This window comes from Oryza sativa, chromosome 2 (genome assembly GCF_034140825.1).
Source record: "Oryza sativa Japonica Group chromosome 2, ASM3414082v1".
In the NCBI taxonomy this organism is placed as follows: domain Eukaryota; kingdom Viridiplantae; phylum Streptophyta; class Magnoliopsida; order Poales; family Poaceae; genus Oryza; species Oryza sativa.
In genome coordinates, this window is record NC_089036.1 from 19112202 (window position 1) to 19139593 (window position 27392).

Here is a 27392-nt window from a genome sequence, read left to right on the forward strand (position 1 = left end):
TACATGCATGCTTAATTTGCATGCATGCATAAATCGCATCACTTAACATTGGGTGAGTATGAATTATCCCAAGATCTGAAATCAGACATCTTTCATGCTCAATTATTAATATCGGATGAAGAACCTCTAACTTAATCCGGAGTGGTTATGATCTTAGTTGGTAGTCAAGTCAGCATTTTATTTAAAAACAATATGCGGAATCCACCTATCAGATTCTCTCCGTTTCACCCCTCTCTAACAGATGGATCCCACCGATTTCTTAAAAAATGCTACCTAGACTGTCATGTAGGACCAAAACCACTCTAGATTAAGTTAGGAGAGTTCTTCACTTGATATTAATAGTTGAGGGTAAAAAATGTCTGGTTTTCGGATCTAGGTGTAATTCGTACTCACCTAATAGTTTAGAGGTGTAATTTAGACTTTCTCCTAAATACAATACTGTTGCACGTCAAACCAAAGGGCACTGGTTATATAATGATCAATTTAAATTTTTTAGTATTATATGATGATCAATATGTGAAGGGATCGATGATGTCACACTACGTATTATGTTCGTTTATTTTAGAAAGAAAGGAGCATGGAGAATCTCTTATTACCATGTAGCTTGTCTCTGTCCTCTCCTCTCCGGCATGCATGCACGCGCTTGCGTTGCTTCGTTTCGCTTGGTTGCTTGCACGCTTGTCCATGCATGCACGCACGCGTGGTGTACCGCGAAAATCTTTTGGATGGCTGCGCCTAGCTCGTGTTCGTGCATCTATCTATCTATCTATCTATCTGTCTATCTTGCATCATCATCACGTACTGGATCGATGTATGTATCTCTTTCCTCCTCCTCCTTTTTTTGATCTAGCATATAGCTTAATTTGTTCTCGTTCTCGTTGTTGCGGTGTACGCTCTGCTAGATTCCAATGCAGATGCGTGGTAGTACTCCTACGTGGGTAACATGGGACATGGCCGTTGTTGCTTGCTCGCTTTGCTGATCTCTGGTGGTTTCTCTCACGCCCAATGACGACGACGACCATGATGATGATTGATGGAACTCCGGAAAGGGGGAGATTGTTTTGTAGGGCCGTAGCTGTCTCTGGAACAGATATGCTGCATCGATCTCGGACCAACCCTGCTACTAGTAGTGGTAGTGGTGGTAGCGGAGATCGGTCGATTTTTTTGGGCCCTGTTGATTCAAGTGGACGGGCAAATGCGACCCTCCCCACACGGTTGTGCATGGGATCGACGTTTTCCTCCTCCCACGTACTACCTCCTTCCCTAAATGTTTGACGTCATTGATTTTTTTAAATATGTTTGACCATTCGTCTTATTCAAAAACTTTTGTGAAATATGTAAAACTATATGTATACATAAAAGTATATTTAACAATAAATCAAATGATAGGAAAAGAATTAATAATTACTTGATTTTTTTAAATAAAATAAACGGTCAAACATATTTAAAAAAGTCAACGGTGTCAAATATTTTGGGATGGAGGGAGTACGTACGTACTACCTCCGTATATTTCGATAGAATCGACTAAGGCAGTGTTTGTTTCTATGGAAGGAAGATAAAGTTAGTGCACAGAAAACACGAAAAGGACCCCGTAAAAAAACACGAAAAGTCATTATTAACTCATAATTTATTAATAAGTTTTCATTATTACAAAAAAATTGTGCAACAACTTTCATTTATCACCGCTACATAACAGGTTTTTCCATACGGTCCAATCCCAATTTTCACGGATGGCAGGGCGATCCACATGCACCAAATGGTCTGTGAAAATCGTTCACGCGAAAATCCGACTTTTTACGTGCGGGTGCTTATGTCGCCCGCTCGCAAAAATAAAAATCCAAAAAAATTAAAACCCAAAAATGGCGAAACCTAACCTGCCCTCCTCGTCGTCGTTGTGGGGGCATAGGGGCCTAGCGGCGGCTGGGTCCGCCCGCTCCCGTCGCCGGAGCCAGAGCCAGATCCACCGCCACTGTGCCTCCCCACTGCCGCCGCGCGGGGTAGGGCAGCCGCTGCCCCTCCCCACCGTTGTATCCGCCGCCGCCGCGCCTCACTGTTGGTATTTATTATGACCACGGAATAATCTATAAGCGCACAAATACCGTTGTAGCCTTCACCCAAGAGTATTTCAGTGTATCATATCCACAGTAAACGTGTGTGTATAATCTAAGAACGAAATTCTTCGAAGGACAACAACTAAATGGTAGGCTTGGGATAGAGTGGACTCCTGTGGGTTAGTTATCTTAATTAAGTTAACGTAAAACTCTATCACATGGGCAAGATAACTTGTCAAAAAACCAAATCAGTGCCAGGTCCATTGGTGAAAGACTATCTTAGCACAATTTTCCATTTGAAAAAATAATAGTAAAAGGACCTCGACAATCCTTTGCTAGCCAATAATTCACATACCTATTCATGTAAACAAATCACAACTACGAAAAGGATTTTTTCGTGCGGTGGAAAAGGGTTTTCACGTGCGAGTGGGCGAACCGCACGCACCCAGTTGTCTGCGAAAATCGCTATTTTTTGCGTGCGGGTGGCGCACCCTCATGCGAAAATCTGATTTTCGCGTGCGGGTGCTTATATCGCCCGCACGCAAAAATAAAAAACCAAAAAAAAATAAAAAAAAACCGAACCCTAACCTTGTCGCCATCACCATCGTCCTCGTCAGATCCGCCATCGCCACGCCTCCTCCCTAACCTCAAAGCCGCCGCAGCCGTCGTCCTCGTCGTCGCCGTTGTCCTCGTCAGATCAGCCACCGTCACGCCTCCTCCCCACCGCCCGCCGGCCGCCGCCACCACCAAATAAGTGGCTTCCAGGCAAGCATGCTCTGCTGTTCCTCAGAAGTCTCAACCACCGTATTAATCAGAAGAGTGCCCAAAATACCACGAACTTCCAAGCGAACTCTATATGGCAACTCTCCATTGAGGGGCTCAATAACTGTGTACTATGGAGCTTCAATGTAACCGGCAACAAATGTCATATTTGCAAGCTCCGCAACAAATCCTTCCATGCCTTCACCATGGTGAGTACAGGGAGAATCGGCCATCTAAAGAAAAGATAGAAGGAACAAAACTGACTCCGATCAGAAACGAGATGCTGGCATTAAAACTGGAAACAAAAAGAAAGAAAAGGCACTAAACTGAAATCAAAAATACTGAAGCAATATAAATATTTTTTTAAAAAATACTATTTTTGGCCCAATTTTTTTTTTAAAAACGAAACTCTCCCTTTCTTTTTAAACCGAAACCCTTCCCTTTTTTTCTGCCAAAACCTTTTCCTTTTTTTTGCCAAGAATTTTTTTCCGAAAATATTATTTTTCTTTTTGAAATGCCGAAAACATTTTTTTTAAAAAAAATCAAAAGGCACAAAGAAAAATATTTTTTTGATGAAATTCAGAAACTTGAAAACAAACTCATTTATTTGGACTCACTGGACCACTTGAAAAGGAGGGAAGAAGAGATTTCCAGGGGAATAAGAGAATTTCATAGGGCTCTATGGGCTTTCCGTTTGGTTTGTCCTACGGTCAAGATCGGCTCTGATACCAACTTGTCACGCCCAGAGATTCGACAACCCGAATCCCGGCTATCTGTGCATAGTCCAGGCATCAACTAGAGTACACGAATCTGAAGAAGTTAAAAAAGACTCACACTATTGTATTTTTCAAGTTAAAAGAAGACATTAGATGGAGCGGCTGCCACTAGTTGTGTAGTCACGTCCTATGAAAAAAAAAGCATATATTAAAGTTACTTTCTTTTTATTATAAGTTACTTCTATAATATATATAAATTACTTTTAGGCTTTATTAAATTTACTTTTATATGTCTATGTAATAATTGGCTGTAGCTCTTTTGAGTAAAGGCCGGGATATTTATTCCATTATCTAAAAAAATATATCTAAGAAGTGATTTAGTGAAATCTAAAAGTAATTTTGATATATTATAAATGTAATTTACAATTTTTCATCAGAATATAATCATGTGAGATCTTTCTACAAAGATTTAATTACGAACACGACGGTGTAATCGGATCGTAGATCGGATGAGTAGTTTAAGAGAAATTTTTATTTGAAGTATAGGTGGATAGGATTTCTCATAGATGAAGTAGTAGCGCTGTGTAGTCATGTCCAATATTGGATGCTGCCTTTCAAAAAATAAAAGAGCAATTACAAATTTACAACCATTTTAATTTGTTATTACAGAAAAAAAGAGAAAACGATACTTCTAAAAACAAGCATATCCATATCAGATATCGTATCAAACACAAATGCGTATCGGGATACTCTCGAATGCATATCGAACATGGAAAAGCTAATGGGCGATTGATCGCTAAGGGCGATCAGGGCGACACCCCCTCCTCCTCAACGTGGTTTTCTTTTTTGGTACCGTATTACTTTGCTATTTTTAGTAAATTTATACATCTAAAATTTATACACCTCAAGTTTACACATCTAAAGTTTATACACCTAAAGTTTAGAGACCCAAAGTTTATAAGTCAAAAGTTTATTTATCCGATTCAAATTTGAATTTCAATTCAAATTTTTTTTATATATAGTATTTTCTATATATCTAAAGTTTATAAGTCAAAAATTTATATACCCGATTCAAATTTGAATTTGAATTCAAATTTTTTATATATATAGTATTTCTATACACCTAAAGTTTAGAGACCCAAAGTTTATAAGTCAAAAGTTTATACATCCGATTCAAATTTGATTTGAATTCAAATATTTTTTATATATAGTATTTTCTATACATCTAAAGTTTAGAGAGCCAAAGTTTATAAGTCAAAAGTTTATATATCCTATTCAAATTTGAATTTGAATTCAAATAATTTTTATATATATTATTTTCTATACATCTAAAGTTTATTAACCCAAAGTTTATAAGTCAAAATACCCGATTCAAATTTAAATTTGAATTCAAATATTTTTTATATATATAGTATTTCTATACATAAATTTTTCTAACTGTTTTTTTATTTTTAAAAAGATTTATGGTGTAGTACGAAGAGAAGAAGGGGAGAGGAGCCATATAGGGGGGATGGGGTCGATCACCTGGAGCGATCGATCGCCCATTAGCTTTACCCTATCGAACACATATTTCCGTTGCTTTTTAAACAAAGAAATTAATTTCTGCTACTTTTTCAATATTTAGTCCATACATTGCCAATACTCCTAGTATAAATATCATCATAAGTTACTTAAAGTTTGACATTCCATCCCATTTGAAACTTATTGCATTAAACCATGCATTTCTGCTTTTCCTTCCTTCTATATTGTGTATTTTATAATTTATATATATGCCCCGTAACCGTGATTTTGAAAATATGACTCAGAGCATCTCACGATTTAAACAGCAGGCTGTATCAGCCTATGACGGATCAACTCGTCGACGTACATTGAGCAAAGTATTGCGCATGATCCTTAGCATCATTATTTATCAAATTTTACATAGCTCTTCTCATTTTGCGACAGGGCAGTCACCCTTACTCCCTTAGCATGGGTCAGGATGTAGATACACAGTAAAAACCTTCTAAAACAGTCAGGCGATTTAGATCAAACCACATGGGAGAAAAAGCTGCTACTTGGGACTTGGGAGTGTTACAGATGTGAAGTCCAGGTTATGCACTATACACACTGCTTATAGGAAACAGCCAACTGGCAACTGCTTCCATTCCAGTGTCACTCTTCCTTCAGTATCGGCGGCCACCGCCAGTGGACAAGAGCACTTTGGTGGGTTTCTTGCCTTTCTTCCCGACTACATTTGGTTTGTGCGTGTCCAGGCTATTGTCTGACGCTCTAGTGGAGGAAATGATGCTGGCAAAGGATAATGCGGGTGTTGCGGCTGGCCCTGCATAGAAAACAGTTTAGTTATGCCAGGATTTCACTAGAAGAAAAATGGGCACTGCCGCACACTGGTAAGTGCCAGCGTCCAAAGGTGCATCGTGTGTCACCATACCTTGTTCCCCCGTGCTTTCACTTTTGCCAGTCAAATCCCCAGATTCAACTCTTAGAGGAGGCGAGTCTTGGGCAGACGCAAAGCCAAGCCGTGCAACATCGGAGAAAAGCTTTCTTTCGCTGGCTGGTGGACTCGTGGAGGGTCCAGCATTGTTTCCAAGAGCTTAAATGGAAAATATATACACACATATGAAGTGAGGCAGGGCAACCAACCATACAGGATGAAACATGCAGAGAACTAAAAGCACAATTGCAAACATGTGAATGCTTCAGAATGTGGATTAGGAGCACTAACAAGTATGTGTTTTGCCCCAATAGAAAGTCTGAATATGCAAAATCAGGTCTGTTCATAAATGAGTTTATTTACCTTCAAAGTCATCCAGAGAGAACATAAAATCGCCATGTGGCCCACTACTGGGAGAGAAGCTTGTATGTTCAAACAGCATTGCAGATGCCTGTGCAGCAGCAGCAACTTCGGCTTTCACTCTATCGCTTTCTTCCTAAAGGAAAGCACCAAGGAGAAAAAGTAAATGACCAAAATAAACCTTACAACTATAAGAGTCAGTTTGAACTGGTATGCAAACAGAGCTGAACACAAAAAACATCTCACTCAGGTATATTCTTGAATATATTTTGGCAGCCAAAACACCCAATTTTAAAGAAATTGACCAGCAACTCAAAATATTCAGTTTTTTTTCCAAAAGGCAAAGTCTGCTCTTAGCAACCTAGTTATAAGTTATGTCTGCTTGAGAAAATCCATTCTATGTATCTGACCTCCTGTCACAGTTTAATTTCCATCCTAATTCATACTCCCTCCGTCCCAAAATATAACAACTTTTAGCCCTCAACATTTGTCCCAAAATATAACAACTTCTTCACCAACATTCTTTTTCCAACCAATCACAACCCTCCACCATTCACTTTTCCCACCTACCTCCACTACTCAACCAATCACAGCCCTCCATCATTCACTTTTACCTACTTCCTTAATAACCGTGTCCAACTCTAAAAATGCTTATATTCTGGGATGGAGGTAGTACTTTTTAAAACATACCCCTTAACTTGCAAAACCATTCAAAGGAATCTCTCAGGCCAAAACAACAGAGTTTTCAATTGCAAACAGTGGTTTCAATAAAATTTACTTTCATGGAATTTGGCTCAACTCCATATACTGTTAAGCCACCCATCACTCTCCATCCCACAGTCAGTGTCCACATTGACCAACTTTAATAATAATTAGAAAAACAGTCTGCTCATGAAAAATCGGGTTGTTTCGGCCAGGGATGTCTTTTGAACAGTAATGAAACTTTGTGGACATCTTTTAAATGGTACAAGAGTCCAAAATGAAAATTGAACCAAGGTATCAGATATGTTATAGTACAATGTCCTATTTTCTCCATGTTTCCATATTGTGTGGTACACTGGTAGACATATACATGTATAATATGTCTTGAAAGAAATGCTTTTAAACCATGTGAGATAGACAATGATTACTGTAACTGGCAAGATTGCACTTCCCAGTTCTATCAAAGTTAATAATATGTTTCATAGCATCTCCAGTCATGTACTTGGTGTGTCATTTCTGGTAAACAAACACACCCTGTTCTACATAACCCAAGAGTAACTACACGTCTACACCACACTTGAAGGCACTGCGTATATCATAAGAAACGATGGACCCATACAACAAATTAAGAACATCTAATGTTACTAGGTGACTCCTTGAAAAGCGCCTCTATAAAAAACTATTTGACAGCATTATTAAATCCACAGGGATTAACTGCTGGCAAATCTGAGAATAGTGTCCACTTGCAAAATACAAACTAAAGAAATTTTGAACAAACAACACACAACAGTTCTGACTAACAAATTTTCAAAAGTCGACTAGTCATGATATGACTACTGATGGCGAAATGCTGAATAAACAATACAAAGCAGTTCTAACCTTCTTGGCAGTTCGTTTCCTCTGTTTCTCTCGCTTCTTGATTTCATCCATGAATGGAGCTAATGAGCTAGGAGGCAGCATATCACCCAGGTCAATTTCACAGAACTGCGTAGTTCATAGATGACAGAGCGTAAGAACAAGCTTGTAAGTAAAAGTTAGTTATCCACAACTGGTTTACCTGGAACGTTGTTGTCAATGAGAAGTGACTTAGATAACGATAGCGCTTTCTTGTAGCTTCGGATTGTGTTACAGTTTCTAGCTCCAAGATTTTTCCATGTATTCTGCGTGCAAGTAAGCTGGATAAGTATCAAGCAAACACCACGAGCAACAACCAGATACAAAAAAAAAGGAGAAGAGATAAGCACTCCAACCAGAATGTAGTATCTCATGCACACAAGAAATACATTGCTCGAGCAAATTGAGTAAAATTGGTTATCAGATCAAACTAAACAAATTATCTCTGCTTACATAGTGAAAAATCCAATTTTCCATAATCATAATCAGGATGCAATCTACCCAATACTAATACAATACACAAAATAATGTGTCAATATGAGAGCGATGACTTTTAAGGTGTAAACAAACACTATACCTTGGTGGGAGCATATCAGAACTTCCATAATGGTTTATAAGGCATTTCATGTTTAGCGGATGAAGAATTAGGTGTTGGCCATCAGATACCTGCAACAAGATTTGACATATCAAAACTCTGAGAATGAAAAACCATGTGCACAAGGTAAACAATCACAGCCAGACATACTTCAGACCTGGTAAAAATTATAAGTATCATTCTCATTTGAATCTATGGGAGCCATACATCTCTCTTCTGTTTTCGATGGCATTCCTTTATTAAAGATTTTATTTGATTCAGGTGAAATACAGAGCTCCGAAACACCAGCAATCATATCTTCATCTGATAGAGGAGATAGCTTGTGTTCACTGTTCTGGCGTGAAGATTGTGCATTATTAGGGTTCCTTGATTTGGAACTAGTTACAGGTGAGAAGCTGTCTTTTAGGGGAGGGCTGACACTAAAATTTCTGTACTCACTCCAATATTTCATCCGTTCTTCTAGCTGCTCCAAAGCGGTAGAAACGTATGGAAGTTTCTCCAAGTCATCCACAAGGCCTAAATCTGCCATATGCAACCAATTAACAAGATCTGTTTTTGCCTCTCTAACAGAAAGTTCCACATCAGACGTCAAAATGAACTTGGAGAATGCACTGCAAGGATCTTCGTCTATAGTAGATTCATCAGTGAGGTTCTTAATAGAAGGAGTGAGTGAATTTTTTGAGCGGCTCAAAAGTGTAAATGTCACATTGTCACCAACATGAAAATGCTGGACTTGAGTAATATAGATTGTATACAACTCCTTTGTTGAGATCATCATGAAACACAGTGGGCACTTCTTCCAGCTTTCACCTTTGTAATCTTCTTTTCCCATAAGTAAATAACGTAAAATGCATGGAAAGCAATATATATGACCACATGATGTAATCTGTGGGCACAATGGGCTCTCCAAGCAAATAGGGCATTGCACCTCACAAGGGCTATAATATCTTACACATACAATATCTTCCCACTGGAGCATCTTATCTGGATCCATTAATTCTATTTCATAGCTTCCAGTATCCAACACAACAAACTTAAAATTTGCTTGTAGGAACAAATCTTTGTTGTATGGTCTGATCTTCCTCTGTCTTCTTGTAGGATATGTTCTGGGGCCTCTAGGCTGTGGCCGAGAAATTGGATCATAGTGGAAATTCAGCAGATAATTGGCATTTACAGACTGATTCTTTCTAGCAGTCACCTGAGTACCATTCCCACTAGAATTTGTAGTGGATAGATCAATCTTCAGGGATTCCATCAATTCAGGTCTCTGAGGAGTTGCCTGGCCTGAGGTGCCATTATTGGCTGAAAAACCTGAATTCCCATGTTCAGAAGAGTGGCATTCAGAAAAATTGCCAACTTCTTGGGTATATGAATCATCATTCTCTTCTCTAGAGATTCTGAATCCAACTACCTGGACATATTCCAGATTCATAAGAAAATTGAATGTAAGTTTCATAAAAAATCAAGAGCAACATACACAAATGTTTATCGAAAAACTGAAATCTGATTTGAATTACGTTATGTAAACATTTTACCTTTTGGGAAGTATCAACATATTCTCTGATAGCTGGAACCACCGAGACTGCAAAGTATGAGTTGCGTTGTAAAAATTACTTTCCAAATGGGTATATTGGAAACTAGTAAGGCAACACTTCAATAATATTTATGAAAAAAAAATACCAATCAATGGATATTTTTATTAGCAAAATGATGTAATCAATGAGCATGCTCATAGCAGACATTGTCAACACTCAACAGTGAATTTGAGAATCAATTGAACTAATGAAGAACACAAAATGGCTTCTAAGGGAACAGAACTTGGTTGAGACTGCAACATGCTATGTCAAATGGGGTCACTATCTTCATGACCCCATTGTTATTTCCACTATTTATACTAGATAGCATAACGTTCATATGGAATCACTAACTCCTGAAAAAACATAATCCCCCGCTCGCTTTAATTGAGCCTTCCCCACTTTTGAAGGATAGCTAAGTAAGTTGTAAGGCATCAATTGTCCAATATGGTAGTGCCTACCTGAGACCAAAATGTCTTTACAAAGAAATGCATGCTCTACAGCAAAGTAATGAATCTAAATTCCATGAGACGTAACCATTAATCCGCATCGGCAGCACTCGATAGTAACTGACCAATTATAAGCTTAAAAACATTGATCCACATGAATCCACACGAGAATTGGTCCAATTGGATTACAATTAACCAAGCCAAAGCTCACCTAAGCACGGATACAGAAATCTGTAACCCACGAAACACGAATTAACCTAGAAATCACAGACCAACACTCAATTTACCAAAAAGGTATTAGAGTTTCTACACAAAGCTTGGGCTCAACTCTACAACCTGCAAAATTAACAGGTAAAAAGCTTCCCACAATCCTCGTCCCCCCAACCAACCCAGTCCAGCTATCTAGATCAGTAGATCTGCAAGCCCCGCCGATAATCCCCTATCGTTTCAATCGACGTTTAGCCGTGGAAGGGGGAAGAGGGAGGGAGCTCGCGGGAAGCGAGAACTCACCGGAGCTCGGGCCGCCGCTCCCGCCGGCGGCTGAGGGCGGTGAGACGGGAGCCGTAGGGGAGCGTCGGCCGCGGCGGCGCGGTGGGGCGGAGCTGTTGCCATGGCGGGGTCCGGGGCTAGGGTTGGAAGGGCGCGGCGCGAGCGGCTGGGATCCTCTGGTGGATTCGGAAGGGGAGATGGACATCAACTCCGCGCGGGAGCTCGGTGTTGGGTCAAACGGCGGCTCGTCTGGTCGGCGGCGAGGTGGCGGGCGGCGGTGGCGGCGGCGACGCCGACGCGGTCACGGTGGCGCGGCCTTTATACGGTGGTGGTTGGGGAAGCAGACACGACGAGGACGCGCATGGCTTGGCTGGACCAAGTCCACGTGAGCCGCAAACGTGGAGGATTATAGTATTATACTGGTCGGAAAAGCAGGTGGGTCCCACATGTAAGTGTGACGGAATCTGTGAGCCGAGTCCATGGAAGCTGTGGGAGGGCTTATGGAGGAGGCGAATATGCGGTTGAGTTCGCTGGCGTTGCCGAACCGATGCGACGGAGCTCTCCACGTGAGGATGACGTGTGGGCCCAGTGACCCACGCATATGGACCCAGCTTATGGAATGGATGGGCTGGACCTTTGCTTGAAGAAATTAGTATATTTTGCTTCTCCTAACTACTGCCCTTTGTCCAATAACACCCCTCAACAATAAAATCGGTACATTACATCCTCCAACTTTAACAACCGGTGCAAATCAATATTTTTAGTAGTTTGCAAAGTGGTTTTTACTGACATGATAGGTTGATCGTGCTTAGACTCACTAAGTCAGCATGGGCTACTGTAGGACCCATGTGTCAACGCCCACTCTTCTTGTCCTCTCTCTTTCTTTCTCCAAACCAAGCCAACAAGCCCCTCCGAGCACGTCCACTTGTGAGTCCGTCCAACATCTAGCTCCGAGAGGCTATGATGCAACAGGAGGTTGATGATCGAGGACGGAGATCACAACGGCATGGGAGCTCAACAACGCGCTCATTGCACCATCCCCAAGTCGGTGCTCTCTCCCTCATCTCCTGCGCTACGCACACAAGGAGCTCGAAGCTCCTAGCGACCACCTCCCAACGGTCGGACAAGGGGCTTTGGGAGGAGGTCAACAGACCGAGGACGAAGGTCATAGCGGCACGGGAACTCGAGGAGACGCTCGCCGCACCATCCCCAAGCCGATGCTCTCTCCCCTATCTCCTCCGCCATGTGCGTGAGGAGCTTAAAGCTTCCAGCAACCACCTCCTAGCAGCTAGACGAGGGGCTTTGGGAGGTTGGTAGACTGGGGATAGAGGTTGTGGTGGCACGAGAGCTCAAGGAGGCGCTCACCTCACTATCTCTCTTTCATCACTTCCCTCTTTCCACTTGGGACCTAGGGAGGGAGGCGGTGGCGAGGTGGAGCTGAGGAAGGCAGTCCTCCCGAAGTAGTCAAGGAAGCCCAACGAGAGGAGACGACTGGTGGAAAAGAGTCCTATCTCTCCAAGGATAGTGGAGACATAGAAGTCTGGGCGGAGCAGGCAAAGGCCTTAGGCGGCAACAGGAGCTCGGCGAGGCATCTCGCCAAGGAATGTTGTGCATGTGCGGCGCCAATGCATCTTGGTGCATCCATGGTGCCGCGGGCGCTAGTTGATGCTACCGAGAAGACCACCTCACTCGCCTCGCCGCCACCCGAGAAGGTCGCGATGCTCTACTACAGCGACGAGGCCACCCTCTACTCCGCTAGCGACAGTCGCGTCCACCTCGCCAATAGGCTCGCAAGCAAGCACCACCACTCCCTTTTCTCTCCACCTCCCTCGATTCCGCGAACCAGAGGAATTCCTCGATGGCGGCGAGGAGGGCGAGGGTGGCGACCTCGGCGGCAACGGCAAGGGGCGTGGCGAGGGTGGCCCGTGCCACAACACGTTGGGCGGAGGTAAGTGCCACCGCTGCGTCGTCCGCGGAGAGCTCATCGAGGTGGCACTAGGGTTGAAAGCAGACGATTGAGGAAAGAGACGACGAAGAGGCGTTGTGGTCAAAAGTAGCCACGGCTACAGTGCCAAAGGAATTGGGTGGCAGCAAGGGTGATGCCTGGTGGCGGCTGTGGCATGACCATGGTGGTGCAAGCTCGCCGGAGTCGTTGGCTAAGGAGTGTAGAAGAAGAGGAGGAAGGAGGATGATCCGACATGTGGGACCCACTGTCATTTTTTTTTTCTGTTTAAAATGCCACCTAAGCACCATGTAGGATAAAACCATCTACAAAAACATCCAGGGAGTCGATTTGTAATAGTTTTCGAAGATGGGGAAGGCGCTATATCCGGTTTTGGGGAAAGACCAAGAGATGAGGGAGTCAGAACAGACTTCTTCCTTGCTAGAATAGATCCCGGTGGAGAGTGGAGGACGTGTTAAGCTAGGCCTTTGCTAGGACATTTGGCCCATTTTCATAAATTCAAGTAAAAACGAATGAACCAATTCCATTTCTTACATCAAACAGGAAAAAAGACTCATACAAGATGAGAAAAATATCCCAAAGTTAAACGGCGATTCTTATTTAGCACATTTGCGTTCGCAGTGCACATTTTCTTTTCCTAAAAAACATTCATCTGAAAACATTCGTCCGAAAAACTTTCATCTGGAAACGTTTGCCTGAAATACTTTTATAAAATAACTTTTGCGTTGGTAATGCAACTTCACTAAAGCAGATAAACATTGCTACGATTCAGATCGTCAAGATGCCAGTAACAACCTTACCTTTCCTCCCTATAAATTACAGTACAAAACAAAGGCAACATCTCAAATCAATAACGGTTTCTGACCGAACTTCAGAACCGGGGGTTTACAAAAGAATCGAATTGCCAATTAATGATCCCTAAGCCAATCTGTACAATATCCCCATAAAAATGTCACCTTCTCCTCTCTCTCCCCTGCTGTAAATTATTTCACACTCTACGTGACTCCGAACAACCTGAATTCCTACGCTTAATTAGCGTTACATATAGGAGTACTAGTATCTTATTCATATACTGTATATGCCTGGCTATAGCTTGTCGGCGATCCGGCCGAGCGCGTCGGCGAGCCGGCCGAGCACGACGGCGAGGCTGGCCGCCTGGTCTCGCCGCTGCTCCCGGTCGAGCCGGCTGTTGGCGTTCTGCGCCTCCAGCTGCGCCGCCACCATCCGGCTGCTCCGATCCAGGATCTCCACCAGCTTGCTCTGCAGCTCGCCGCCGCGGCGGCCGTCGTCCTCCTCCTCCTCGTCGTCGTCGGCTCGCCGCCGCTTCTGCCCACCCTGCTGCTGCTGCGTCGTCGGCGGCGGCGGCGGTGGCGTGCCTCTCGATGCGGCCTGCTGCTCCGGCTGCTTGTCTTTCGACGTGCCTGTGAAAAAAGAAGAATAGTCGCTGATTGGTTAGTAGTGTTACGATACTTCCAGCTCAGATCAGCTGTTCGTCACGTTACTTTCGGAGAAGATTGTGTCGTCTGATCATGCAACTACTAATTACCAAGTCTTTTCAACTCTTCGCCGGCAAAAAAAAAAAATGGAAGCTTTTTTTTTTCAACTGTACTACACATCGAGATGCTAATGAAAACTGCAGATTTGCTCGTGGAAATAAACCAAAAAAAAAAAGCAAACGGATTCGTTTGCTGCTACTACGATTGATGACATATTGACATGACACTGAGGAAGTACCACGACGCGTATGATGAAACGATAATTAATTAAATCTGCAGGCATCATCATCTGCACAGTACAATGCACATGAATATTTCGTATCTGCAAAGAAATAGGTTACCGATCTAAACCATCTCCTTTCATTTGTCAAAACAAGGCAAAGGACACAGGAATTCACGCCTCTTCCCAGCTCTAAAGATTGGCCGGGAAAACGTATTTATCTCTCATCTCTCTCATTTTATGTGTGTCATCTAAATAGTCATTAAAAAAATTAAAATAAATTGACAAGATTAATATGAAATATATCACTCCACATACATGTAAGTTAAAATTTAATTTTTAGTAGACGTGCATTGCAACGGGTAAATACTATTTTAATTTTATTATTGTTATATCTTTTAGTTAAGGTGAAATATACTGTAAGAACCCGTTTGGATATATATATTATTTTAGAAAATCATGAGCTGCAATTAGGAGTCTGATCGTCTCAAGTTAGCATGCGAGTTTTTAAAGAAATCTCTTATACAATTCCTTCTGTATTTACAAAAACAAACGAACTTAAAAACCGACTTAAATACGGCTTTGTATTTCCAAAAAGAACAAACTTAAAAACCGACTCACACTCGGATAACGTACCAAAGTACCGACAAAAACATCTTCAATTTGTATAATAGTATAGGCAAGTTATAACAAAAAAAGCTGCGAATATACGATAACTATTTTCAGTTTAATTCATTTTTTTTGCAACTTATAGAAGTTGAATTTGGCTTTTGCATGCTTATGAAGTGATGTATTTCATAGCAATCTATGTTGAGGTGACATGCAAGTAAGTAGAGGATATCCCCTTAAGAGATGAAAATTCATATCTAGAGGCAATGCTGCTACTACTACGTACAACCGTTTGGCAATGCTACTAATCTTCAGGTGTACTCGATTTGAAGCACTAAACTAAGGTATTAGTTTTGAATCAGAATCATATCAAACTGACCCATTTTATTCGAACATTGCAAATTTGAAATCCTAAATGCCGTGCGCTAGGAAGGAACCGAAAGCCGTGTTCGATATCAAGGACTGCCAATACAGAGAAAGCTTCGAGGGACATGGTAACCACCGAATCAATTCAGTTTTTGGTGGGTTGCCACTTCCATCACACCACAGGGGTGAGTAAACTCTAGTTTTGGTTTCAATGGCCCCCACACGGCCATATATAGCTCAATCAGTTCATCATGCGAAAGCAGAGTTTGCATTGCGTTGCAACAATTGGTTGGACAGAGATGTAGTTTTTGCCCCGAGGAGCCCACTGTTTAGCACTAGTTGGGCTAGTGGCTAACATGATGGACAATCTAGGAAGGTGAACAGTGCAAGTACAATTGACAATTTGGATTTCCTTTTTCTTTTGGTCTTACTGTGTGGGTTGAATTTGGATTTAAATTTTAGGATAATACATATATATTGTGCAAATGCCATTAAACATTTTCAAATTTTTCCGTAACAAATTACATGTGATTTGAAAGAATGACGGGGCAAACCTCTCTTACGGGATAAAAAAGGTTTCCCATTCTAGGAAGCATCTGACAGTTTACTAGTAAAACCATTTGCTGATAATCCTGAAATTTCATTGCTAAGTGACATGGTGAAAGAGATGCATCAAGTGCATTTGCAGGCTGCAGCTACCTCCTGCCACCCAAACTGATAATCATAACATGCATCACTAATCTAAATCGCAATTTTTTCGCCTTTTTGTCTACGGACTATGCTGATCAAGTCAATGGAACAGTAACTTATTTCTTTTTCCCTTGTGCAACACTAGCAACAAATCTGGAAACAAGGCAGCAAAAGGAGAGAGCTCGATCGAGAAAAGATGATGTAAAATGAAGTGAAATCCGATTACCTCCTTTCTCTGTTCTTCTCTGGAAAAAGAAATCACGAGGAAAAAAAAAGCAACATGAATCGATGAACCTACCAAACGAACCATCTCTACCAGAACGAACACGAACCAGAAACAAGAAAGACACCAGGCAAATCATTCAAACCCTCACCCCAAAATTTCAATATGAGGACGCACAGACTAAATTTGAGCACTGGAAGCTCAAAATTTTGCGGCAATTCAAGTCGTCAACGCAAAGAGGACACGCTGAACAATCTGTGCGATGGGAACCGGAAAGATTCCCACCTTTTTCGCGTCCTATGAACAGCGTAAACACAGATTCGTCGCTCAAAAGCTAGGTTTTGTAGCAAATTATTTCCCGAGTTTACCGCCGAAAAGTGCTAAGAGTTCGAATTCATCGAGGAGGAGGAGGAGGAAGAGGGGCGAGAACTCTGCTTTTATCGCCAAAAGATATTGCAATTTTAGCAGCAAAAAAAGGAAAGAAAGTCAAAGGGCAGCTCACCGGATATCGGCAAGGCGATCACCGCTCGAGGCGGCGCCTGTGCCGTCGCAGCGACGGCGGCGGCGGTCGCCGGCGGCGCCTCGTCGTCGTCCTCCTCCTCCTCGTCGTCGGAGAACAGCGACTCTTCCGCGGCGGGGCGGCCACTGTCGAACACCGTCTCCTCGGCTCGGGCTCGCGTCTTCCCCGTCTCCTCCTCCTCCTCCACCTCCACCTCCACCTCCGCCGCCGCGCGCGCGGGCTCCTCTTCCCCCGCCGCGGCATTACCTCCTCCGGAGGGGGAGACGAGGGTGCCGCGCCCCCGGCCGTCGAGTATGTCGTACACCTCCCGGTCGAAGAACCCCGGGAGCCGGCGCTCCCGCCGCGCGTCGTTCCGCATGGCCCAGAACGACGGCTCCCGCGGCGGCGCCGCCGCCGCCGCCGCGCGCTCCCACTCCTTGATCTTCTTGTAGTCCCCGGCGAGGTTGCTCCACCGCTTCCTGCACTGCACGGCGCCCCTCTCCACGCCGTGCCGCCGGCAGTACTCCGCCACCGCCGCCCACTTGGGCTCCAGCGCCGCCACCGCCGCCTCCCCCCCAGAGCCCCCCGCCGCCGCCGCCGCAGCAGCAGCAGCCGCCGCCGCGGCGCGGCCCCTCCCGCCGCGCCCGCCCCCTCGGCCCTCCACCATGCGCTTCCCCTCGATCAGCACCAGTATCTCCTGCCGCGTCCACCGCGGCAGCCTCGGCGCGCGGCCGGACGGCGTGGCGGCTGCCGCGGCCGCGGCCGCCGCGGCGGGGTCGCCGGCGGTGGACATGCGCGGCGCGTGTGCCTTTCTTTTTTTTTTTTTGTGGCGGAAGTTGACGTGACGGCGTGAGGCGGGTGGTGTAACGGAGAGATAACGGCGAGGAGGGGAGGGGACGCGTGGGGAAGAAGGGAAGGGGGAGAGAGAGAGAGAGAGAGAGAGAGAGAGCAAAGAGGGCATGAAGGAAGGAGGGAAGAGGGGTTGTGTCTTAAGAGAAGGGATTAGGAGGATTTTGGAGGGGTTGTTTTAGTTATTAGACACTCATCATGTGGAGGAGATGAGACATTTATGTAGTACACTAGTACTAAATTGTAATCAAGCATCCAAGCCCAAATGCCCAAACTTGGTTTTATTAGGGATATATTTTAAAATGACCATCCATAATTTTTTTATACAAAAAAGGTATTGTTCTTCTCATGGCATTTTCATTCTCCTAAACTTGGTATTATTAGGGACACTTTTTAAAATGGAGAGATGGTAATTTTGATTGTATTCTAAATTTATGTGATGGATTTATTCTTTATTCTCAACATGTGAGTTGTTTACAAAAGTAGAATTCCTTTTGAACATCGACATGAACGAATCAGGAGACTACAATAGCTTACATGGAAAATAAAATCATTTATGAATGTCCTTATCTTTATGTCTAAATGTTTGATGACAATATTGCTTAGGTGGGAAGCCAATAAGGAGCTTTTCAATTAAAAGGATTAGTAAGGGAGGAGGGTCATGTGTATTGTTCAACAGCCATGGGCTTAGAACAATGTTGGTATATCCGTGTAGGAATGGATGGCTTAATTAAGTGATCAACTTAGGATATTAATTGCCATAGTTGCAGTCTTAGCCACTTCCATAAGCTAGCTTAAAGAAAAAAAATGTCCTGGAGGGAGAGAGTTAGTTGGGGCTTAACCAGAGGAATCGGTGCTAAATACCAAATGCCCATGATGCCTCATATCTCCATGATGTAACAAGCAAAAGGTGTTTTGGGGTTTTGGAATTGGAGAAACCTTTGGATAACAATGGTGGACATTGCAAGGAGTGGTGCTGCCTTAAGGAGGTGGATTAATTTATTGTGTGATTAGGACTTGTGATTAGAGCACAACAATACCCTGCCAGGCTCCTACCGTCTCTGTCAATCTTTGTGATGGGATAAAAATTTCTTTTCTTATCTTTATTCCACACCAAGGGGTTTAATTTGGCCCATTTTATTTTTTTAGTCAAAAAAAATGTACAGGAGTATTTGATTTGTCTGTGTGCTAGACACGTGTCTACCGGAGGTGGAATTATATGGGAGGCCAATTGCTAAACCACATCAACTAGTGGTTAGCACTAACCCTCTTGAATTAGTGCTTAACCTTGCCCCTAATGGCTAAAGTTCACAAAAAAGGATGACCACGTTAGGATGCTGCTACTAAGAGAATAAGATGCCAGACTTAATTATTCTTAATTAATTGTTCTTTTGTGAAAATTGAAAAAAAAAATAAAGATGTAAGGAACCAGTGTATAGAACATGTACTATCTGCATAAATGCCATGATGATGATATGGTTTTGCTCAAAATTGTGTATAGGTGTGCATCATATATATATGGTGCTATAAGCAGGTTGGACCTCACCTAATAGAGTTGTATAATTAGGGCTCCAGTATTGGTTTAGCTGTCCCTGACCTGGCCCTTTAAATTTGAGGAGGTCCATTTCCATGCCATATGGCATTTGAATTGACCTCACCTACTGCCAAGTTCCTGTCAACATGGTTGTAAACAACTACACTGCTTGTATTTTGGTACATGTATGATGTATCCTCTAGCTTTCCCCTATATTATTATTGCAGCTTGTAGAACACATCTTAATTAGCACTGCGATGAGAATATGGAGAGAAGCCCCATGATTGAATTTCCCTTTTCGATGCATGTCATGCAATAGTTAGCCGTTTCAGAGAGTTAGCTTCGCACTGATAATTAGAGAGATCAATTAATTAGTGGACCAAATCTAGCTAATTCTTGCACTAAGAGCCAAAAAGAACATCATTAGGGGGCCCTTTCGAACGCGAAAATTTTTCATGCTTTTGTACTAATAATGAAAATTACACATAATTCTGTGAGAGAGTTCTTAGAAAAGAGAAACTTAGAAAAAAAAATCCTAAATAGTAACAGAGTTCTTGATCTCGGAAAAAAAAAGATATCTTTTCTCCTGTCACTGTGGAGACACTGTTTGACTTTGATTGGGGAGATTTTATAATAATTCCCAGTACGGCAACAAAATCCTGAGAAAAAAAAGGAGAGAAGTAAATAAAACGGCGGCAAATCAAAAGGTTGTGGGAGATTTGGGCATGATCCTAAGAGGATATCGCCCATAGAGAGAGAGAGAGAGAGAGGTCCCAAAACGAGAGGCGTGGCTCTTCCATTGTTCCATGCACCTCGCTTGCTTGCTTGCTCGCTCGCTCGCTCGAGCCTCCTGTAACTTTCAGTGTCAACTTCCCCTTTTCTGTGTGACCAAATGGGCCTCTCCCATCCATCTCTCCTGCCCTTTCAGCCACTACAAGAGGCTACGCATCCTGCAACCCATTTACACATATACATATATACTCCATCCGTCCCATAAAAAACCAGCCTAGTACCGAATGTGACGTATCCTAATACTACGAATCTAGATATACATATGTTTAGATTCATCGTACTATAATATATGCAAATATATATATGTTACCTCTGGTTTCGAATGTATGTAACTGTTGGCCAGTACAACAAAAATTTTAACTGTGAACATCAATAAACATTAAATGGTTATACGTCATGACACATGGAAGTTTTATGGCTATTTTGTTTATTTTTTTTAAACAAACCAACGTTATATAAAAAGAAAAAAGGTATATTTTTTCTTTAATTATATGTGTCCATGAGATGAGACGATGACCTCTTCTTCCTCTAGCTGGATGCTGATGTTTCCATTGCGATGTGCCCTAGCTATGTGTGGGGGAGGGAAGGGAGGGCAGTTAGTAGCTTTGCAAGCTAGCTGATGGGTGGATAGGTCATGGTGATGGCAACTGCTTTCATTAGAAATGAAATGAAAGAAAGAAATCAAGAAAGAAAGAAATCGAGGATGAAAGATATTGAGATAGGGCAAGATGAGGTGTGACAGGTGCCTCTCTTGTTGGTGCCTTGCCATCCTATCCCATGTTGACGACTCATCATCGATCTCGATCTTGTGTCCGTTTTGACTTTGTTTTCCTCCTTTTTCTCCTCCTTTTGCATATGTATAATCCACTGCAAAATTAAAATATAGCTGTGTGTATATATTAGCATATGCGCACGTGACGTGACGACGTCTGGTTTTTCTCTATTCCTTCCTTGATGTTGTTGTCACGTTAATTTTAATAATTTAATGGTTCTTGGTGTACTTCCTGATACCTCTAAATTCTTTTGTTGGTTTTTATTATATCTGCGTTTGTGCGGTAACTTCTTGACCGCAAAACAAAATTGAAGTTATCCAAAATCTCGAAAATTTTTAAAACACAACCATACGGATGAAAACATACTGATACTGATTGGAATTGAACCCGACAGTAATTCTGAAAACATTAAACTATATATAAAAAAAGCACGTATCTAACTGTCGAAACTAGATTTCGGCAATAATAAAAGGGGGTGGCTATCAAGCTGGAAAAGTGTATGGGTTTGGAGACAAAAGATTTATACAGGTTCAGGCCTTCTTATAAAAGAAGTAATACCCTACTCCTGTCCGGGGATGAATCCGCCGAGTGTATTATTGATTGTATGATTTAGAGAAAATCAACATCTGCCCCTAGAGGCGCCCGGACCCCCCTTATATATGGGAAGGAGTCCGGGTTACAAAAGATAATCAATATCCCTAACGGAATACACAGATATAGATTAAATACAGCCGTGACCGACTAAGTCTCAAGGTGTTTCCTTGTTGTACAAGTCAAGAAACAAACCCGAGATACAAATAAGATATTCTATACATATTCGGTATCCTATATCCAGCCCAAATAGTATCGCCGTGTAGATATGGGATATCCATAATCTCCACAGTAGCCCCCGAGACCTTTGCAGTCAACCATCGTAGCCTTCTCAAAGATAGCAATCCGAGTGCTTCAGATTATTCATGCCAAGGCCCACCGAGTAGCGAAGACGAAGACTGTAAAGGGCGAAAAGATAAAGAATATGGTGCATCGAATAGATGCACCTAATTAGGTGTAGCCCCCAACTATGTGATTAGTTAACAAACTAAACATATAGTTGAGAACAATATAATAACACAATCATGCATTAGATGGCAAAAGCATACGCGTCGCCTAAAGAGGCATTCTAGCCGACTGCTTTTTAGCCATAATAAAAAGAATCCGAGTGGTTTACACTCGAAAAGGTTCACGAATGAACACACTGGACAGGCATCCGAATATAAAACTATAAAGATTACCCACCAAATATTATAAAAATTATGGTAACAAAAAGACTAATAGCCTAGGCTATGTCAAGTTACCACAATAAAAATAGGTATATAACATACCAAGGAAATGACTATGATAAAAACAAGTCATTCCAAGTTAACCCAAACAGCTTTTGTAGCCTAAAAAAGCTTACAAAAACAGCATAACGCTTTTCTGCAGGGCACCTTTTAATTTGCATTGCAATAACTCCAAAGAATTATATGACCGCATAAAAAGGATTTTGTCAGCATTGGGCAACACTATTGTGTGCATAAATATTGCCAAAGCAAAATATGCCTAAGTCCCTAAGGAACACAATGGGCCACGCTGTTAAAAGTATTGGGCTGAGGTACTGTTCAGGCCTAGGCCCATTTGCACCTCCGATACCCTTAACAAAAAATCCGAGATCCAAGCGACGCTTCGTCTTCCCCGCCGGAACGCTCGCCATTTTCCCCACTCCTTGCTACAGTAAAGAGCTGCGCCGGCGAACTAGGGTTCATCAATCCGTCCAAATCCACCTTCGAAAAGTGATTAAAAATCCTTCCCGTGATCCACCGCCTCAATTCCTCACCTCTCCCAAGCCATCCATCAAATCAAATCAGCGCATTCGGGTAAAATCGATGGCGGAGGAGAAAGAAAGCTTTGAAGGCCAATGGGCGCCATCCGACGTAACGGAAGAGAACTTGAAGGAGATGGTGGCGCACGGCGTTCTCCCAGCCAAGGAGATCATCGGGTGGCGGCCAGCGTGCGGTGAGGCTTTTCCGACCCCTGATACACATGAGATCGTAGTCTTCTCGCATTTCTTCTATGGCGGCTTCGCTCTTCCGACCTCGAAATTTTTCCGCGGGATCTTGAACTTTTATGGAATCAGCTTGCATCACCTAAACCCAAATTCCATAGTGCATATCGCCAATTTCGTCCATGTTTGTGAAGCCTTTTTGGGAATCAAGCCTCACTTTGCCCTGTTTCGCCGGATCTTCTTCCTCAAACCCCAACCGAACAAGAGCAAACCGTGCGTAGTCGGGGGGGGGCAGGATTCCAGCTAAGGGGAACTCTGAGCCAAAAATACTTCTCTATGCCCTTCAAGACTTCAAACAAAGGGTGGCATGCAAACTGGTTCTACGTTCAGAATCCTGAGCCTGCTCTTCCCGGGTACTCTTGTCTTCCTCCGGTGTACCAAGATACCTGGAACTCCCTTCCAATCGGAGATGAAGCAGTCCAAGCCTTGGAGTTGATGGACCGCATGTTAAAACTCAAAGAACAAGGTTTGCAAGGAGAGCAGATTACTCGGCATTTCATCAAATGCCGACTGGCGCCAATTAAAGAAAGATCCCGTACAGCTTTTGAGTTCGACGGCAAGCATGATCCTAACCGTGAAGAACCTGACTCTCTGGATTTCAAAATCATGAAGGAGAGAATGTATAAAATCTTCTCAAATGCCATTGTCGTTAGCTACTCACACCAGCTGCCAGTTGTGCCATATAATGCATTCAATCCGCCTCCGCAGGTATGTATCTGAAATCTTCAACTTATGACCAAAATAGTATCTTGTCTTCATGTTGAATTAACTAACCATGGAGGCATCTTATTCAGGAATATGTATTGATGAAATCCGATCCCCCAATTGCTCAGCGACGATCTCCTCGCCAGCACACCATTCAGGGAAGTGGAGGGCCGACAATCATGTCAGACCCACAACCTCAAACCTCCAAACCGGCTGGGCAGACAGGTCCTCGCAAGAGAAAGCTGGTGCTTGATGACGACGAGGGCGATGACAGCAACAAATCTGGGGACAAGGGCACGCCCAACAAACTCCCGAAGCATACCATGCCCAGGAAAAAACTGGCTGGCCGTCAAATGCCAAAGATTAGAACATCTTCCAGGTATAAACCTCTCGATACCATTTTGTTTCGGCATGCTTCCCTTATAGAAATTATGCTAAATATCGAAAGGGCACTTTGCAGGAAACCGTCCGATATAGATCCAACCGGAAAAGATCCTGATCCGGCTGTGACAGAACAAAATATATCCAAGGACGCTGAGCCGACTGCTGAAAGCCAGCCGACTGCCGAAAGCCGGCCGACTGGCGCCCATGCTTCGGATGACAAGGCCAATCCGAGTGACCAGCCGCCGACTGGAAACCAGTCGGCAACAACTGAAACTGCAACAACCCGAGAGCCCCCAACTGGAAACCAGTCGGATGTAGGTCCTGATCAAGAAATCCCTGAAGTTGAAGCGCAAGCGACATCTTCTCAAGGACCAGAGGCTGGAAATGACTCGGTGGTTGGCTCTCCAGATAAAGAACAAGGATCATCTCGCGCTCAGCCAGGCACATCCTCAGGTAACTCATCTTCTCAAGTGATATCGTTCTGAATAACTCCAGCTTGCTCGTCTAATGTCTTGGAAATACATCAGGAACACTAGGCGATGACGAAGAAACAATTCCTCGCATAAAGGCGGCTGATGACTCCCGTCCCCCTATCTTACTCAAATGGTGGGACGAGAACTCTCAAGTTTCCGGCATTGTTATAAATCGCCAAAAAGAAGATGAGGAAGTGTGCCAGCTGAAGAAAGCACTTGGAGAAGCCACTCGCATTGTGAATGTAAATCTTCCGGGTGACTGCCTTTAATAACTTTGTTTTCTTGTTAGCAAAACTAATCCATGAACCACCGTGCAGAGAATCCATCTTCGTAATGAGGCCAAGACTGCAACCTTAGAAAAGCTGGTTCCACATTTGGGAACTCTTGAAGCCGTTAGGGAACAGCTACACGAGGCCAAGGAGTATGCCAAGAAAACGGAGAAGGAATTAAGGGAACGAATTGCACAGCTCCAGGACTCCAACTTCGAGCTGAGTGGTTCATCAAAAGGTAATCTCTAGATCTGTCCCATTTATACTGTCATAGCTGGATCCTCAAACATTTGGATTTCAAACAGCGCAAGCCACCAGAATGGCCCAGATGGAGAAACAGATTGAAGCCTTGAAAAGAGACAAGGTAGAACTGGCTGCGAAAAGGGACTCAGCCTTGAAGGAGGTTGAAGGTACTGCCAACTGACAATTTGAACTGTCCTCTCTTTAATGCAGCAGATTCTTATTATAAATGTATTTTGTAGACCGTAAAATCAAATCGCAAGCTCAGTTTGATGTCCTGGTTGGTAAGATCAAGAAGCTTGAAGGAGCAAGAGACGAAGTCGCCAATGTCGCTACACCACTCGTCCAAGCTATGTTCCTTAATAACAGTGGTCCGAGTGCACTTGACGCAACCGAAATCTTTGACAAGTTAAGAGTTGCACCGGATGTATACTTCAAGAACATCAAGAAAGCTGGAAGCATGGGAGCTAGCATGGCATTAGCGATGACCAAATCCTTGTACCCAAGAATTGAAATCGACACCATTGATGGATTTGCAGATGGGACAAGCGAAGAAGCTGCTCTTGATCTTATCAACAATGCTCAAAATGCGGCTGACAAGATTGCAAGCGATGTGGTAGATCAATTCCGCAACAACAACCTTCAGCCGAGCAACGATAACTCTGATGATGAAAGGACTGATTCTGACTGAGTATGATTGTAACAAATGGAGGCATAATTTGTACTATACTGGTGTATTTATGCTGTGCTTGATAGTTCTAGCCAAGTCTTTGATTTCTTAAAAGTTTTTATCAAGCTTTGTTGAGCCTAAAACCCAAATAAGCTATTAAAAACTTTCAGTCCTCGCAAACTAAGTAGAAAAAACCAAACAAGGCAATGATAGACCAAGTAAGCAAATTAAATTGATAAAAAATCACACTCCATTATTATAATGATAGCCCCCGACTGACAACTTCAAGAAGAAAACTTGATGTTGACAGTCAAGATAGGGAAGTACAATGATAAACTTAAGCGTAGAAACGACGAAGATGCTCAATGTTCCAAGAGTTGTCGACAAGAGTACCGTCTTCGCGCTTGAGTCGATAAGACCCTGGCCGGGTGACTTCAGAGATAATAAATGGCCCTTCCCATAGAGGAGATAACTTGTGCCGATCTCGTGTAGTTTGAATTTTCCTCAAAACCAGGTCACCGACTAAAAAGGCACGAGATCGAACATTGCGATTATGATAGCGCCGCAACCCTTGTAAATATCGAGCCGACCGAATCAAAGCTGCTTCGCGGGCTTCTTCCAATCGGTGCAAGTCATCCACTCGGTCCTCTTCGTAGCGTTCTTCACGGAAATTTCGAAAGCGCAAAGACTCGAATTCAACTTCACTCGGCAACATTGCTTCTGCCCCATAGACAAGGAAAAAAGGTGACTGGCCTGTGGCCCGACTGGGTGTAGTTCGCAAAGACCAAAGTACTGATGGCAGCTGTTGCACCCATTTGCCGGCATAGGGTTTTAGCCGGTCAAAAACACGCGCTTTAATCCCTTGAAGTATCATGCCATTGGCTCGCTCCACCTGTCCATTGCTCATGGGGTGTGCCACTGAAGCGTAGCAAATCTTAATTACAAAGTCTTCACAAAAGTCTTTAAAAACTCCGCCAGTGAATTGTGTGCCATTATCGGTGATGATCCGATTGGGCACTCCAAATCTATGCACAATGCTGATGAAGAAGTCTCGAGCATTGTCCGCTGTGATTGTGACAACCGGTTTAGCTTCGATCCACTTGGAGAATTTATCAATGGCCACAAAGAGATGCGTGTAACCGCCGACTGCCTTTTTAAACGGGCCAACCATGTCGAGCCCCCAAACCGCAAACGGCCAAGACAGCGGGATTGTTTGCAACTCTTGAGCTGGTAGATGAATTTGTCTGGCGAAAAATTGGCAACCTTCGCACGTGCGCACAATTTTGTCGGCGTCGGACACTGCAGTAGGCCAGAAAAAACCCTGCCGGTAAGCTTTGCCGACAATGGTGCGTGCAGCAGCATGGTTTCCGCATATCCCAGAATGTATGTCTTTTAGCAATTGTCTCCCTTCCTCTAAAGATACGCAGCGTTGCAGAATTCCTGAAGGGCTTTTCTTGTATAACTCGGCTTCATGCAAAACATAAAGTTTGCTCCGCCTTGAAATCCGCTCGGCTTCATCTTTGTCTTGGGGGAG

The 27392-nt window shown here is 43.2% G+C and overlaps 3 protein-coding genes across 3 annotated transcripts; 1 reads left to right on the forward strand and 2 right to left on the reverse strand.

Moving 5' to 3' along the window:
• Window positions 1-5372: 5372 nt before the first annotated feature.
• On the reverse strand, window positions 5373-11314 carry LOC4329478 (uncharacterized). The gene is made up of 9 exons (XM_015770908.3): window positions 11045-11314; window positions 10047-10093; window positions 8669-9922; window positions 8494-8582; window positions 8080-8182; window positions 7902-8006; window positions 6324-6456; window positions 5958-6119; window positions 5373-5849 (listed from the first exon to the last, which is right to left on the reverse strand). Exons 1-9 carry the CDS (start codon window positions 11226-11228, stop codon window positions 5692-5694), a joined length of 2235 nt encoding a protein of 744 aa, XP_015626394.1. The 5' UTR covers window positions 11229-11314; the 3' UTR covers window positions 5373-5691.
• A 2454-nt stretch (window positions 11315-13768) lies between these two features.
• Window positions 13769-17968, reverse strand: LOC4329479 (trihelix transcription factor ASR3). Its single transcript, XM_015768123.3, has 2 exons — window positions 17093-17968; window positions 13769-14407 (listed from the first exon to the last, which is right to left on the reverse strand). The coding sequence occupies exons 1-2, from the start codon at window positions 17880-17882 to the stop codon at window positions 14073-14075; spliced, it is 1125 nt and encodes a 374-aa protein (XP_015623609.2). The 5' UTR covers window positions 17883-17968; the 3' UTR covers window positions 13769-14072.
• Window positions 17969-23552: 5584 nt separating this feature from the next.
• Window positions 23553-25879, forward strand: LOC136355260 (uncharacterized). The gene is made up of 8 exons (XM_066307643.1): window positions 23553-23825; window positions 23912-24201; window positions 24283-24659; window positions 24734-24921; window positions 24997-25186; window positions 25254-25358; window positions 25431-25468; window positions 25598-25879. The coding sequence occupies exons 1-8, from the start codon at window positions 23553-23555 to the stop codon at window positions 25877-25879; spliced, it is 1743 nt and encodes a 580-aa protein (XP_066163740.1).
• Window positions 25880-27392: the final 1513 nt, after the last annotated feature.

Bases quoted from the DNA above. Each gene is read 5' to 3' on its own strand.
- LOC4329479 (XM_015768123.3), bottom strand. From the start codon at position 17,882: ATGTCCACCGCCGGCGACCCCGCCGCGGCGGCCGCGGCCGCGGCAGCC. The intron at 14,408-17,092 runs GTGAGCTGCCCT...CTTTTTTCACAG, and splicing joins GATCGCCTTGCCGATATCCG to GCACGTCGAAAGACAAGCAG.
- LOC4329478 (XM_015770908.3), bottom strand. From the start codon at position 11,228: ATGTCCATCTCCCCTTCCGAATCCACCAGAGGATCCCAGCCGCTCGCG. The intron at 6,457-7,901 runs GTTAGAACTGCT...GCTTTCCTTTAG, and splicing joins GGAAACGAACTGCCAAGAAG to GAAGAAAGCGATAGAGTGAA. The intron at 5,850-5,957 runs GTATGGTGACAC...TTTTCTATGCAG, and splicing joins TGAAAGCACGGGGGAACAAG to GGCCAGCCGCAACACCCGCA.
- LOC136355260 (XM_066307643.1), top strand. From the start codon at position 23,553: ATGGACCGCATGTTAAAACTCAAAGAACAAGGTTTGCAAGGAGAGCAG. The intron at 23,826-23,911 runs GTATGTATCTGA...CATCTTATTCAG, and splicing joins CATTCAATCCGCCTCCGCAG to GAATATGTATTGATGAAATC. The intron at 24,660-24,733 runs GTAACTCATCTT...GAAATACATCAG, and splicing joins TCAGCCAGGCACATCCTCAG to GAACACTAGGCGATGACGAA.